The 16,309-nt window shown below is 41.8% G+C and overlaps 2 protein-coding genes across 4 annotated transcripts; one reads left to right on the forward strand and one right to left on the reverse strand.

Annotated features, from left to right (window-relative positions):
- Positions 1-16: 16 nt before the first annotated feature.
- Positions 17-9,506, reverse strand: LOC106573556 (cystinosin). 2 transcript variants are annotated; one of them, XM_014148698.2, is made up of 11 exons: positions 9,361-9,506; positions 9,064-9,150; positions 6,659-6,737; positions 6,443-6,530; positions 6,135-6,238; positions 5,877-6,014; positions 5,667-5,766; positions 5,354-5,473; positions 4,947-5,117; positions 4,688-4,805; positions 17-600 (listed from the first exon to the last, which is right to left on the reverse strand). In XM_014148698.2, the coding sequence occupies exons 2-11, from the start codon at positions 9,122-9,124 to the stop codon at positions 458-460; spliced, it is 1,122 nt and encodes a 373-aa protein (XP_014004173.1). In that variant the 5' UTR covers positions 9,125-9,150; positions 9,361-9,506; the 3' UTR covers positions 17-457. The 2 variants fall into 2 exon arrangements, with proteins under 2 accessions (XP_014004173.1, XP_014004174.1); XM_014148699.2 differs by having other exon boundaries at positions 9,067-9,150; positions 9,361-9,479.
- A 3,802-nt stretch (positions 9,507-13,308) lies between these two features.
- Positions 13,309-16,063, forward strand: ccl25b (chemokine (C-C motif) ligand 25b). 2 transcript variants are annotated; one of them, XM_014148662.2, is made up of 5 exons: positions 13,309-13,436; positions 13,926-14,012; positions 14,926-15,043; positions 15,337-15,433; positions 15,525-16,063. In XM_014148662.2, exons 2-4 carry the CDS (start codon positions 13,949-13,951, stop codon positions 15,431-15,433), a joined length of 279 nt encoding a protein of 92 aa, XP_014004137.1. In that variant the 5' UTR covers positions 13,309-13,436; positions 13,926-13,948; the 3' UTR covers positions 15,525-16,063.
- Positions 16,064-16,309: the final 246 nt, after the last annotated feature.

The following is a 16,309-nucleotide window of genomic DNA, read 5'->3' on the forward strand; positions in this document are numbered from 1 at the left end:
ATAAATTTAAGCATAATGAAACATCACACTAATCTTTATTCGTGGAAAACATTTTACTAATTTGACAAAGCATGATGTTCTATTTACATTTCAAAATATAAATTACCTTTCAAATATAGAACACATTTCAAAATAAACAATTGTATTGTATAAAATCAACTATTGCTTTGACAGATGTAAAAGTGATAGGCCTATACAGTCAGTTTTAAAAAAAGATTAGAGTTCTTCCCTTAGTGGTATCAAACCATAACTAATAATTTCTTCACAAATGATGGAACAAAAAGAAACCCCTATTATCCTAAACAATCATTTTGAAAAAAAGAAGTTTTTAAACAAAGGCCCTGTGTTTAAATAGCTTCTCATTCAATGGCTGTGAACACTGCATAGAATAAATCCCTATAGGAACTAATTTGGCCCCAGTTTCACTGGCAGAGGTAGAGAGTGAGAGGTTATTAGCCTATTTCTGGTCACCCATAGGCTCGTAATGTGTTTTATGCTGGTATAGACAGTAGTGCTGAATGATGAACACCACATCGAAGAATATGGATAACAAACCAAGTCCAGCCTTTGTGGGGTCGCCAAAGATGAGCTCCCATTCATCTAGGAAACAATAGAAACATTCTATGAACCCCTGACATAAACCATTAAATAATTCAGCATGTGATGTAGTATTTAACGATTTAATGTTCCGGAACTCCAATTTGAGCAGCAGCAGCTGAAAAATGAGCTCCTACAAATATTGAAATTTACATGGTTTTTAGAGTGAAGTACATCGGAAAAAAGCAAAAGAAAACTGCAAGACTGAATAGGAGAAAAAACAAGCAACAAACAAAGAAGATAGGCTTTTGAAAAATAACTATTTTTCATAAAATTGTAGTTATCTTAGCAAGCTGAATTGTTTACCAGTTGCTAAGCAGTTGCTAGGGACTCTTTTGGAAGAAGCTAGCTAGCTAACGAAGAACAACAAAGAATATCTAGTTAACAGAAGAAAAGAAAGAGAAAATCAGGACAGAAGAAAAAGGATATCAAAGTGAAACAGTTCTCTAAAGACACAGGAGACAATAATACAAGAAACAACACTTCTGTAGCTTGTCAACTATGTGTCTGTCTATCCCTGTTCTCTCCTCTCTGCACAGGCCATACAAACGCTTCACACCGCGTGGCCGCTGCCACTCTAACCTGGTGGTCCCAGCGCGCACGACCCACGTGGAGTTCCAGGTCTCCGGCAGCCTCTGGAACTGCCGGTCTGCAGCCAACAAGGCTGAGTTCATCTCAGCCTATGCTACCCTCCAGTCCCTAGACTTCCTGGCGCTGACGGAAACATGGATTACCACAGGTAACACTGCTACTCCTACTGCTCTCTCTTCGTCTGCCCACGTGTTCTCGCATACCCCTAGAGCATCGAGCCAGCGGGGTGGTGGCACTGGAATCCTCATCTCTCCCAAGTGGACATTCTCTCTTTCTCCCCTGACCCATCTGTCTATCTCCTCATTTGAATTCCATGCTGTCACAGTTACCAGCCCTTTCAAGCTTAACATCCTTATCATTTATCGCCCTCCAGGTTCCCTTGGAGAGTTCATCAATGAGCTTGACGCCTTGATAAGTTCCTTTCCTGAGGATGGCTCACCTCTCACAGTTCTGGGTGACTTTAACCTCCCCACGTCTACCTTTGACTCATTCCTCTCTGCCTCCTTCTTTCCACTCCTCTCCTCTTTTGACCTCACCCTCTCACCTTCCCCCCCTACTCACAAGGCAGGCAATACGCTTGACCTCATCTTTACTAGATGCTGTTCTTCCACTAATCTCATTGCAACTCCCCTCCAAATCTCCGACCACTACATTGTATCCTTTTCCCTCTTGCTCTCATCCAACACTTCTCACTCTGCCCCTACTCGGATGGTATTGCGCCGTCCCAACCTTCGCTCTCTCTCTCCCGCTACTCTCTCCTCTTCCATCCTATCATCTCTTCCCTCTGCTCAAACCTTCTCCAACCTATCTCCTGATTCTGCCTCCTCAACCCTCCTCTCCTCCCTTTCTGCATCCTTTGATTTTCTCTGTCCCCTATCCTCCAGGCCGGCTCGGTCCTCCCCCTCCTGCTCCGTGGCTCGACGACTCACTACGAGCTCACAGAACAAGGCTCCGGGCAGCCGAGCGGAAATGGAGGAAAACTCGCCTCCCCTGCGGACCTGGCATCCTTTCACTCACTCCTCTCTACATTCTCCTCTTCTGTCTCTGCTGCTAAAGCCACTTTCTACCACTCTAAATTCCAAGCATCTGCCTCTAACCCTAGGGAAGCTCTTTGCTACCTTCTCCTCCCTCCTGAATCCTCCTCCCCCTCCCCCCTCCTCCCTCTCTGCGGATGACTTCGTCAACCATTTTGAAAAGAAGGTTGACGATATCCGATCCTCGTTTGCTAAGTCAAACGACACCGCTGGTCCTGCTCACACTGCCCTACCCTGTGCTTTGACCTCTTTCTCCCCTCTCTCTCCAGATGAAATCTCGCGTCTTGTGACGGCCGGCCGCCCAACAACCTGCCCACTTGACCCTATCCCCTCCTCTCTTCTCCAGACCATTTCCGGAGACCTTCTCCCCTTCCTCACCTCGCTCATCAACTCATCCTTGACCGCTGGCTACGTCCCTTCCGTCTTCAAGAGAGCGAGAGTTGCACCCCTTCTGAAAAAAACCTACACTCGATCCCTCCGATGTCAACAACTACAGACCAGTATCCCTTCTTTCTTTTCTCTCCAAAACTCTTGAACGTGCCGTCCTTGGCCAGCTCTCTTGCTATCTCTCTCAGAATGACCTTCTTGATCCTAATCAGTCAGGTTTCAAGACTGGGCATTCAACTGAGACTGCTCTTCTCTGTGTCACGGAGGCTCTCCGCACTGCTAAAGCTAACTCTCTCTCCTCTGCTCTCATCCTTCTAGACCTATCTGCTGCCTTTGATACTGTGAACCATCAGATCCTCCTCTCCAAGTTGGGCATCTCCGGCGCGGCCCACGCTTGGATTGCGTCCTACCTGACAGGTCGCTCCTACTAGGTGGCGTGGCGAGAATCTGTCTCCGCACCATGCGCTCTCACCACTGGTGTCCCCCAGGGCTCTGTTCTAGGCCCTCTCCTATTCTCGCTATACACCAAGTCACTTGGCTCTGTCATATCCTCACATGGTCTCTCCTATCATTGCTATGCAAACGACACACAATTAATCTTCTCCTTTCCCCCTTCTGATAACCAGGCGGCGAATCGCATCTCTGCATGTCTGTCAGACATATCAGTGTGGATGACGGATCACTAGCTCAAGCTGAACCTCGGCAAGACGGAGCTGCTCTTCCTCCCGGGGAAGGACTGCCCGTTCCATGATCTCGCCATCACGGTTGACAACTCCCTTGTGTCCTCCTCCCAGAGTGCTAAGAACCTTGGCGTGATCCTGGACAACAACCTGTCGTTCTCCACTAACATCAAGGCGGTGACCCGATCCTGTAGGTTCATGCTCTACAACATTCGCAGAGTACGACCCTGCCTCACACAGGAAGCGGCGCAGGTCCTAATCCAGGCACTTGTCATCTCCCGTCTGGATTACTGCAACTCGCTGTTGGCTGGGCTCCCTGCCTGTGCCATTAAACCCCTACAACTCATCCAGAACGCCGCAGCCCGTCTGGTGTTCAACCTTCCCAAGTTCTCTCACGTCACCCCGCTCCTCCGCTCTCTCCACTGGCTTCCAGTTGAAGCTCGCATCCGCTACAAGACCATGGTGATTGCCTACGGAGCTGTGAAGGGAACGGCACCTCCATACCTTCAGGCTCTGATCAGGCCCTACACCCAAACAAGGGCACTGCGTTCATCCACCACTGGCCTGCTGGCCCCCCTACCTCTGAGGAAGCACAGTTCCCGCTCAGCCCAGTCAAAACTGTTCGCTGCTCTGGCACCCCAATGGTGGAACAAGCTCCCTCACGACGCCAGGACAGCGGAGTCAATCACCACCTTCCGGAGACACCTGAAACCCCACCTCTTTAAGGAATACCTAGGATAGGATAAAGTAATCCTTCTAACCCCCCCCTTAAAAGATTTAGATGCACTATTGTAAAGTGGTTGTTCCACTGGATATCATAAGGTGAATGCACCATTTTGTAAGTCGCTCTGGATAAGAGCGTCTGCTAAATGACTTAAATGTAAATGTAAATGTAATGTAGTAAGGCAGAATGTGTGACTGATGGAACTAATCTGAAAAACAACATCAAAATGTATCACTATTTCAATTTACTATTATAACATGTTTAATACCATTATTTAAACCATTTTATTTTTCACTTTCTTTCTTTATGGTTTTGTTGTTGTTATTCTTTATGTTGATGACTTTTTTTCTTATGATTTGTCTGCTCTTCTCCCAGCCACAGGGCAAGAGATGGGTGAATTGGTGGGCCGCTTCTACATAATTGTGCCACTGTCTCTTATGTTAATGTGCAGGAATAATTGTAAAATATATATATATTATATATATATTTTTTTTTTTAAGTAAAAAAACCCCCATGAAGATAGAAGCTATATAAATAAACAATGAATGACTGCAATTTAAGACACATTTTCAATTGTTGGGACTGTCCTTTGACTGTGGTTTTCACTTTGGCTAATTGTGTTTTACTGAGGTGTCTGCACATTGGTGATCTATGGTAGACGTGAGGAGCCTTACTGTTGTTATACGACTGAAGGATCATCTGAATGAGACTGAAGCTGCCTCCTGTGAAGTCCAGCAACACATTGCCAATGCTCCACCCTTCTGTGCTTTGTCTTTGGTAGTTCATGTAGGCCTGAGGACACACACAGACAGTGAATTGATGATAGACAATGTAGTGGTGATCATGAAAATCAACAATATCTACTGTGACAAATGATAATTGTGTATAAGGTAAAACCATTCAATATGCAGTCAAATATTGTGAAATCCATACCTGTGGGATGTATTTGACGAGGGTGACACCTAACTTAATGTAGGAGAAATAATAGAGATATTCCAGCCAGGTGATCTTATTGGCCACAGCAACAAAGAGGGTGACCAGGGCGAATGTCCAGCCAATCACCAGAAGGCCAATAGCGACCTTGGACACCTTCTGCCCTCCTTTCTTTACCACAGACACACAGGAACACAGTCATTACTTTCAACAAGCGTTTAACTGTCAATGTTCATTTGAGGCCTTGACAACAATGCTTTCCTTTCAAAGGATCAGACATTCAGTATCTCTTTTTGCCAACAATCAAAACATAAGCTGATCATTATTTGTCCAGCCAACATCCGTCTCCGGCCTATAACCAAAGGGGGACATCTAGGAAGTTATTTTACTAGTCTTCTGTTACTCACCTCGTAGATGGCACACTGACAGATATACACAAGTGTCAGCACAACTGCATGGAGACTAAAAAACACATCATTGGCATCCACTGGGTTCACACCGTTTGGATTTTTCTTCACAAACTCTTCCTAAAAAAATATATTTTAAATATAACAACTATATGGAGTAAAAACCAAGTCAATAGAAGACCAAAATATTTGAACAAATCCCTATTGGTGTCAATGCATGAATGACACAGAAATCTGAGTTGTGCGTGTAGATCTCAAATTAGGATTCGTCCCAATTTGTTACACTGTTAGTGAGGGCATGCAGAGCTCTTACCTTAATGTACGGAACCCAGAAGAGGCCTACATTGAAGACACTGTACGCAATGAAGCCTGTCAAGTTGAGTGCCAGGTAATCAAAGTTCAACCCCACCACACTGTCAAATAGACAAAGTCAGAAATCAAATCCAGATGCCCTTTAACTCTAAATCATTTAAGGCTGAGATTCAATAGTTTAAAAAATAAATATGACAGTTTGAGGCACTACCTTTTTCTTCTCCAGTTCTCATATACTTGAGGGTAGAATGAGATAGACCATGCAAGGAAGTAAATCCAACCAATTAATTGGTTAATGATATCGATGATGTTGCTTCTAATGACCAAGAAACGGATTCTGGTCTTAAAGCTGGAAAACAGAAACAAGAGACTTTAGTACATTGTGTTGGTTTAAAATCTGTCTGAAATGTGACGTGGGAAATTCTCATAGAGTTGAAATTCACTAAAAGACAGAAACTGAACAACTCACCTTGCAATGTCAGTGTTGTTACTGTATAAATAGGAGGTCACCTGACCCACATGCTCTGCATGAACCTCAAATGTGCTTGATATGGCGTTTGCAGACAATTGTACCTGGAAATCAGAAATACAGCACATATAAATAATATATAAAACAGTTATGCCTACAACAGAGCCGCTAGTATTGATGTTTTTTACACTGTGGCTACTGTAGTTCATTGAAATATGATAGATTCAGATCTCAGATTGCATTAATAATCAATTACATGGTGTTTTGGTCATGCTTTTCAGTGAGTTTGAGTGGTATAAAAAGCATACCTGCTGAGGCAGTTGAAGTATCGAGGTAACATTTGCAGAGGAGTCAGTGAAGTTAAAAGAAATAAGTGCGGACACATTAAGAGCAGAGCTGCAAAAAGAAGTAAAATGCCAAACACTGCATTATAACATAACACATCACAACACATCACAACAAATAGACATAAATAGAATACTGATACAAACTGGCAATAGATGCCAAGATATAAGAAAAGTTACCTAGGTGTTATGGTGATATTGGCTGAACCATTGACCTCCAGATTTACAGTGGCTGGAGCAGACAAGGATACACTCCCATCTGTTGAACAGGAATATGATATTGCAGTTTTCAGATAGGGCTGTTTAGCAAAATTGATTATTCCTAAAACAGTACTTGGGCTTGAGGAGACGATGAATATGACTAGATCTCCTCTGACGCCCAGGGTCCTTCAATTCTGATGGTGCTTTCAAGACAACTGGGAATTCGGGAAAAAACGGTCAAATCATGACATCAGTGATCTTCAGGTTGGCGCTCTAGAAAGAGGCCCGAGTTCCCAACTTGGAATTCCAAGTTGAATGACTGTTCAAAACAATTTTTCCCACTTCCAAGTTGTCTTGAAGTTGTAGAGTTCCAAGTTCCCAGTTGTTTTGAACGCGGCAAAAGTCCCATTAACAAGCTCTGCAAACGTCATAATGGTACTCACCAAAATATCGAGTATCGCAGAACAACTATAGTCATTACTGCCGTTACACACAGTATGCACTTCCAAAAAAGGTATAAATAAAAATAGTTTTTGACCAAGTGCGCATGCGCTAAATCCACCTTCAGCACCTCCAATAAATTCACTAATTAATGCCACTCACAGGTTGGCTGATCCAGCAGCACAGTATCCCGAAAGATCATTGATTTTATTTAGACCTTTTCCTGATTGCCTAGTGACCTTTACACCTACATACATGTACATATTACCTCGTACCCCTGCATATTGACTCAGTACCGGTACTCTTTTTATAGCCTTGTTATGGTTCTTTTGTTACCGTTTCCCTTTTGTTATTTGCTCATCTTTTCTTTTTAACCCTGCATTGTTGTTGAAGGGCTCGTGAGTAAGAATTTCACGGTAAAGTCAACATCTGTTGTAAGCTATTCGGCGATCATGAGAAATACAATTTGACTATAATGTTTGCAGAGCTGGTTAATGGGATTTTGAATTGCAGGATCCTGGGTGCCAGAGGAGATTTTGTCCTATTTTTCTTCTTCTCAAGCCAAGACACTGGTTCAGATGGTGCCTTCAAGAAAACTGGGAACTCTGAAAAATACAAGGTCAAATCATTACATCAGTGATGTTCAGGTTGGAGCTGTAGAAAGAAGCCTCATGCCGTGTTCAAAACAACTAGGAACTCGGAGAAAAAACTAGCTCCGACTGGGAAAAAATCTATTCGAACGGTCATACAAACAAGAATTCCAACTCGATTTTCCGACCTGAAGATCACTGACGTCATGATTTGACCTTGAGTTAAGTTGTTTTACAGCGCTCACATCCTAGTTGGAACTAGGAAACTCGGAAATGTCCAACTTGCTAACTGATTGTAGTTATACAGCGTTCAACTTACTGGGGGTTTCATCGGATGGGGCCACAGTGTCTCCTGACCCCTCCTGTCTCAGCCTCCAGTATTTATGCTGCAGTAGTTTATGTGTCGGGAGGCTAGGGTCAGTCTGTTACATCTGGAGTATTTCTCTTGTCTTATCCGGTGTCCTGTGTGAATTTAAATATGCTCTCTCTAATTCTCTCTTTCGGAGGACCTGAGCCCTAGGACCATGCCTCAGGACTACTTGCCATGATGACTCCTTGCTGTCCCCAGTCCACCTGGCCGTGCTGCTGCTCCAGTTTCAACTGTTCTGCCTGCGGCTATGGAACCCTGACCTGTTCACCGGACGTGCTACCTGTCCCAGACCTGCTGTCCCAGACCTGCTGGAACCCTGACCTGTTCACCGGACGTGCTACCTGTCCTAGACCTGCTGTCCCAGACCTGCTGGAACCCTGACCTGTTCACCGGACGTGCTACCTGTCCCAGACCTGCTGTTTTCAACTCTCTAGAGACAGCAGGAGCGGTAGAGATACTCTCAAAGATCGGCTATGAAAAAGCCAACTGACACTTACTCTTGAGTTGCTGACTTGTTGCACCCTCGACAACTACTATGATTATTATTATTTGACCATGCTGGTCATTTATGAACATTTGAACATCTTGGCCATGTGCTGTTATAATCTCCACCCGGCACAGCCAGAAGAGGACTGGCCACCCCTCATAGCCTGGTTCCTCTCTAGGTTTCTTCCTAGGTTTTGGCCTTTCTAGGGAGTTTTTCCTAGCCACCGTGCTTCTACACCTGCATTGTTTGCTGTTTGGGGTTTTAGGCTGGGTTTCTGTACAGCACTTTGAGATATCAGCTGATGTAAGAAGGGCTATATAAATAAATGTAATTTGATTTGAACTACATTTCCGAGTTTCCTAGTTCTGACTAGCATGCGCAGCATGAGTTCCCGAGTTGGATGACCGATTAATGCCGATTTACCAGTTGTTTTGAACGCGGCAAGATTACCAGCTATTAAAATCAGAGCTTGTTGGTTGAACAAGGGCAAACTCACCACATGTAATGACCGTACAGAGTGTTATGACCAAGACTGAAAGAAAGTTATTATCTGCCATCTTCAAGGCACGGGCTTTGCTGAACTCTAAAAGTGCAAAAGAGGAACAGATGAGAAGCACTGCTGACCAAATTATCTGCATTAGCTAGGTAACATATGCTGCCATATAAAGCCAGATTTACAACAGCAATGTGCCATATTCATTTACGGTAAATCAGCTTGCTACATGGCTGCGTCTTAACAATAGTTAGTTCAACTAACTAATCGTAAATTCAACAGATTAACGTTATACGGTACCGCAGCTGAGTGGTGCTTTGTTTTCCTCTGCTTCCGTTAACTGGCACTAGGTCATATGACTTTGCTCATCTGACTTGTATGACGAGCTGTTTTAGGCGCGTTCAAGACTTTCAATGTTGTGGGATGTTTATTTTTAACTAGGCAAGTCAGTTAAGAACACATTATTTTTTACAATGACGGCCTACATCGGCCAAACCCGGACGACGCGGGGACAATTGTGTCCGCCTTATGGGATTCCCAATCACGGCCGGTTGTGATATAGAGACGTTTTGACTTGTGCCGAGTTCACATTATAGTCGGAACTAGGACATTGGAAAATGTGCAACTTTCTGAATTGTTGAACACGGCGTGTGTAGCCCAGAACTCCAACCAGTTAGTAAATCGGACATTTAAGCAATTCCAACTAGCACATTGACTTGGAGCCTCGTGACTCTACTTTGACTTATGACTTGGAAAATATCTGGCCAGGTTTTGTCACTCATTTTGTGGCACAGTAGCCGCGTTGATGTGCTAGTCGAAACTAGGAAACGTCAGACTTGCTAACTGATTGTAGTTATACACGTGCCGCGTTCAAATGCAGACTAGGGCCTCTGATTGGACCAGCAAACTGTACATCGACACAGGTCGGGTTAGCTAGCGAACAGATTGCTGATTTGCTTCAGAGCCGGCGCCCAGAACGAATCCGTTTGCACGGGCATTTGATTTCTATGGGCTGGGGCACGTTTTGGTCACGGGACCTCTTATGTGGTTATATGTGTAAAATAAAACATAAGTGTTGAATAAATTGTATTCGTGGAGTGCATTTGTTATAACTATAAAACAGAAAGCATTGGTCATGAATCCCGGTATAATATTATTTTTTATAACGACAACATTTAAATAAATACCCAACCAAGACGCACTGTCAGCAAAATGCATGGTCAAATGACGTAAACATCATTACAAGAGCGAAGTGTGCGTGATAATTGTGCATTTTTTTGTTTCAATAAGACAGTAGTAAATATATTTCCCCCATTTTTTTTCTCCACCGACGAGCCATTAGATCGAGTTAAGGAGGAAACTGACGCCTTTGCAGTTTGAATGGAAGATGTTTTATTTACGAGACGGTCCACTAGAGACACTAGTAAATTACCAGCTGAATACATTAATCTGACGTAAAACGAGAAACGACGTAAAAGGAGCAATAGCGCCATCTTTCGGCTGGTTGGGCTAATAGTAGGCTATGCTATAAGGATATTATTCTAACCTAGGCCTGTCCTCGACCTAACTCGAAGTCCTCCTGCTACGAGTCGTGTCAGTCAGGCTAGTCCTCATCAGCCTTCACAGGATAATTATGTGCTTTCTATCCAAGCAATGAACATAAAACAAATACATGTATTTTTGTGTAGAGCTGTCATGTTTAAAATAGAACACAGCCTATAATAAAACACAAGGTCATTCTTATTTCTATGGTCACAACCACGTAAGTGAAAAGTAGCCTATACAGGCTTAATTTTCTAAATATATCTTATCCTGCAGTGAAAGAAGAAACCGAATACATTTTAGGTATTTTTTTCCTTTGGGATTAAGACCAAGCATGCTTATGCTTCTAAAGTGCAGTACATCTTACAGGGAATTCTATCAATCATGACTGTAAGGCTTTGGTTTCTTGATTGTGACCCCTTTAGTTTTGACAAGAAGATTTCATATTTTATTGTAAAAGCGTAACAAGATCACGTTACATTTTATCTCAACATTTTCAACATAATTTCTTTGGCAGTTTTTTACATAACATTAGGTTTCACAATAAACAGAAACTCACCTCCTCCAGTTACTGCCAGTTTGAGATGGGGTAAAAAATACACCATGTTCTTGGAAATGTTCTTCCTGAGACATTGTTGAGTAATATGTCAAATGGAAGTAAATTATTTATGGGCATCTCTTTTCTCTCATTTTACGTAATTGTATATTGCATAGCTTTTAAAGTGTCAAGGGCCATTAGGGCATAATTTTTTGGCCAAAGGATACCAACAACATTATTTTAATGGAAACATATTTCCTTCCCAGTGTGATGATTGTTTGTTTGATATCTGTCACTACTTTCAAAATATGTAAAGTGTTAACTTTTCAATGGATACAAATGGATCATAGAATCAAATTGTTGAGGATAAGTAGGTAAAAAGCCTGGGAGAATTAGATCTTAAAACTATCAAAGTAAGTCACATTTTCAAGTTGATTTGAAGATATTTACACTTGTATTATGTTGACTGATACCATCTGGTCTCAATAACACTTTGCCAAATGGGAGGTACAAGTATTTTCCCAACTGCCCAATTGACTTTGGGGATGCTATACAAATCTAATATGAATCAAGTTCAGGGATGTCACATAGTGGCTAGTATGGCAAGAGTTTTTTTTTACAAGGAAAATGGTCTCAAAACTAAAAGGGTGTAATCATTTGAATTCAGACTGATGGGACAATTACATTTCAGAACGTAATGCAAGTCTTTGCATGTTCCTAGCAAATTAATCTTACTAAGCAATGACCAACACAACAAAAAAACTGCCACCCAAGACATCCTAAATATTATTTTCTTGTCTCAGCCCTTATGTATTGTTAAATCAGAGGAGGCTGGTGGGCTCATTGTAATGGCTGGAATATAATTAATGGAACAGTATCAAACACATAAAACATATGGAAACCACATGTTTGAATCCATTCCATTTATTCTATTCCAGCCATTAAAATTAGCCCGTCCTCTTATAGCTTCAACAACAATGGATGCTACTTTTAACATAATTGCTTGTGTCAAAATCAGGTATTGAATCTTACATAAACACACAGGCTGATATTCAATCAATTGCAGACAGTGGGTTTCCAGACAGTGTTTTCATTGCTGTTATACAAAAGATATTAAGGAGTCTGCGTGTGGTCCACATTTTCTTAATTCTAAGGATGTAGTTGATTTTTACAGTTAATAAATGACTAAAACAAACTCTGGTCCTGTACACTGATTGCTGGCCTGGCTCCTTGTACCTTAGATCCTTCTCCAATTGCAATGAGGGGCCTCAGAGAAATGGAAGCCCTCCCAAAAAACATAATCACATACAATTTTTACAAATTATGGTTGAGTACAGATATTTTGCAGATGTTATCACAGATGCAGCTAAATGCTTATATACAGCTAAATGCTTATGTTTCTAGCTCCAACAGTGCAGTAATACCTAACAATACAAGACAATACACACAAATCCCAAAAATGAAAAGAAAGACATATAAATGAAATATCATAATGAGCAATGTCAAAATCCAGAATGTAAATATATACACTGAGTGTACAAACGTTAGGAACACCTTCCTAATATTGAGTGGTCTTTTGCCCTCAGAACAGCCTCAATTTGTCGGGGCATGGACTCTACAAGGTGTCGAAAGCATTCCACAGGGATGCTGGCTAGTAATACTGACTAAGGTTCAGGGCAGGATACTAGGCGGAGGCCCGCTAGTGGTGACTATTAAACATTCTGTTGGCCTGGAGAAGCTGTGTATCAGTCTTTTGATCCCAACTTTGATGCATCTGTACTGTCGTCACCATCTAGATGGTAGCGGGGTGAACAGGCCGTGGCTCGGGTGACTGAAGTCCTTGATGATCTTCTTGGCCTTCCTGTGACACTGGGTGCTGTAGATGTCCTGGAGGGCAGGCAGTGTGCCCCTGGTGAATCATTGCGCTGACCGCACCACCCTCTGGAGAGCCCTACAGTTGCGGACGGTCCAATTACCGTACCAGGTGGTGATACAGCCCGACAGCATGCTCTCAATGGTGCATCTTTAGAAGTTTGTGAGGGTCTTCAACAGTTTGTCACTCATCTTTTCACTGGACTTAAGCCAAGGAAAGCATTGCAGTGGCATTTGATTGTGATGCTCAAGTTGTTCAAATTCTACCTCTTCCCAGCAATTGTAAAACATACTGTATTACTAGTTGTCATGCGAGAGGAGGTGTGGCTGATTAAGAGAACAGGGTTGGTGGAGGGGTGAAGAAGGTATCAAATGGCAGCTACTGTATAAAGCAGTAGGGAACTCAACAAGACAGAGAAGACAGGTCATTTCTTCAAGGATATCTTGTGTTTTGAGAAGCTTATTTGCGACATGTTCTGCTTTGTTGGTAGGCTTGTGTGTATATATATATGCTGACCTAATGCTTGTTTATATGTTTGCCTGATTCTTAATTCATATTTAACTAACTTTTAGCCTATGCTGTAAGCATTCTGCACTTTTGCATTTCTAAGTGGTAAAAGAAACAAGTTGATGTAGCTGTTTTAAGAGACAGAGGTTATGGTTAATCTGATGTATGCATGCTGTTAACTTTTATTAGAACATAGTCAGAGCGTCTGCCAAAGCCAACATAGCTGCACAAAACAGCTACACACATCCAAGTGTTTGAAATCAAGAGGTCAGGATTGGGGTCTGGGAAACAAACATACCGGTATCGTAAATGGGGTGGCCCTATCAGGAAAACATCCCGTTGACAGTGTGGTGGTATTAAAAAGAGAACGTTTCTCAGGCTTTACATCCTGTCCTGTTCTTACAGTGGACCATAGAAGCAGTGACACCATGAAGTTCCAGGCTCTGTTCTTTCTCCTTCTCCTGGCATGCATGTACCTCAGCATGGCTCAAGGTAGGCAACATTACATTTACTGTACTGTACATTCTATAGACTAATTATTCTGACGCTTATGTTCCCTGTAATTGGTGTAACAGTCTAAAACCTATTTTTTGTCCTGATTTGTTCTTGTAATGAAGGTATTGTTGAAAAATCAACTTTACTTATAGCCACTCCACATTCTGTACACTAAAAACTTGTTGCAGATAGAGTAGTAACCTCTCATAATGGAGAGCATTATTCTGCACAAAGTCAGTTATTTCAATATAATGTTTTTTTTTTTACAAGCTTCAACTTATCCATACTTTGTCCAGAAGAGAAAGATCTGTCGGCTCCAAATATTTTATTTACCAGACAATTTTACACAGACTGATGTTTGTCTCTGTGATCCGCTCCTTTCAAAACATTGTCTCAAATCACCTGGCACTAGATTTCACAACCATTTCAATAGTTATATACATGGCTTATGTTGCACTTACAGGCAGTTCTCATATTCGCTTTATTAGAAATTGTGAATATGAATAGTCCTGGTGATATGTCTTCTCTTGCACACAATACATACACAATACACGCAATACATTTACTCAAAAAAAAACATTCTTAGAAAATGATCACACTGTACTATTTCGCAACTTCAACTGCACATTTCAAACCATGTGTAACTGAAATGTCAGTCAGTGGAGGCTGAGGAGAGGACAACTCATTGTAATAGCTGGAATGGAGCAAATGGAATGGCATCAAACCATGTGTTTGATGTATTTGATACCATTCCACTCATTCCGCACCAGCCACTACCACGAGCCCGTCCTCCCCAATTAAAGTGCCACCAACCTCCTGTGATGTTAGTACATTATAATGTATTACATTGAAATGTAAGCACAAAAGGAGTATAATAGTAACCATTTCCTTTCCCCCTGGTTGTTGTCAGGCTCTTATGGGAACTGCTGTCTGAAGCACGTTGCTGGCCTGAAGAAGAACACCAAGAGGAACGTGATGAGCTACAGGATACAGGAAACAGATGGCGACTGCAACATCAAGGCTGTTGTGTGAGTGTGTTAGAACACCTCCTCATCTTCTGTCACTAAGTCCTCACTCCCCAAAGAACAACAAAGCTACACAGTCAGTCCATCATTGGGACACTGGTAAGGTAGAACAAATCCTCCAGTTGCCTGCAATGGATGCCAAGAAGGCTTTTTGACAGAGAAATTTTGTATTTTTCTACATATTCGGATTTCCTTTTTTTCTCCTCGTAGAATGTGAATCTAAAAAACAATACTGAGTCTGAGTGTCTAACAGAAAACAAACACTTTTTATCCCACCACGTGTCTCATATCTGTAGGTTCATGCTGAAGAAACAGAAGACTGTTTGTGCCAATCCCAGCCAGAAGTGGGTACAGAATCTGATGACTGTTGTTGATAAGCAGCAAAGCAACTAGGTACAACTCTCACTCTTAACTAATCCTTTTAGAAATGTTTCTGCGTTTTACAAGTTTACACTATCTAATTATGGCTTTTTTGTATCAATAGCTTCCTGAGAAAAGAGAATGAGGGGATGTAGTTGAGCTGCTGCTTCATTGGAGAGTCTTTTTAACCAGTGTATGCCAATTTCCATATGTCAAGTGAAATGTGTGGGCAAATATATGACATATCATCCTGTAAGTAGAATGTGAGCTTCATCATTATATTACTCATTATATTACAGTTTGGCTTAATGAGTTTATATCACATGCTTTTGTGAGAATACCTGAGGTTCCAATGTTAAGGTGGCAATCCAGTAGCATAGCAAGACAACTATACTGTATTACTGTATTCACTGTTAGCATTAGATGACTAACCATGAATGGTGCCTGCTAGTAATGAGCCACTTGGCAGCTTAGCATTATTGTGTGTGTGCTGTGCTGCCTCTGCCTATATGTAGACTACATGCTGCCTATAGGGCCCCTGACCACTAAACTTTTATATAAAGCTACAATTTCTATTTTGATTTCAATCACTACTATGTCAAAACATTATTTGTATAAGTTCACATTTGTAATAAAAATGTAATAAAGTACAAAATGTTGATACATCTCAGAAATATCAATGGATATGTCAATAGGAAATACATAAAACTAACTAAGAATATATATTAATAGAAAGACATATTTTCATGATGTCCATATTAACCATCTTCCCCACAGTTGTCTTCATATTCATCCTTTTTAATTGTGTGATTCCAAGGACAGCTCATTACACTCTATACATGAACTCTTTATACTGCACACGTTTCATTTGAAAAAAAAAGCTTTCACTCCTCTCATTCATTGCCTTCA

Source organism: Salmo salar, chromosome ssa16, assembly GCF_905237065.1.
Source record: "Salmo salar chromosome ssa16, Ssal_v3.1, whole genome shotgun sequence".
In the NCBI taxonomy this organism is placed as follows: domain Eukaryota; kingdom Metazoa; phylum Chordata; class Actinopteri; order Salmoniformes; family Salmonidae; genus Salmo; species Salmo salar.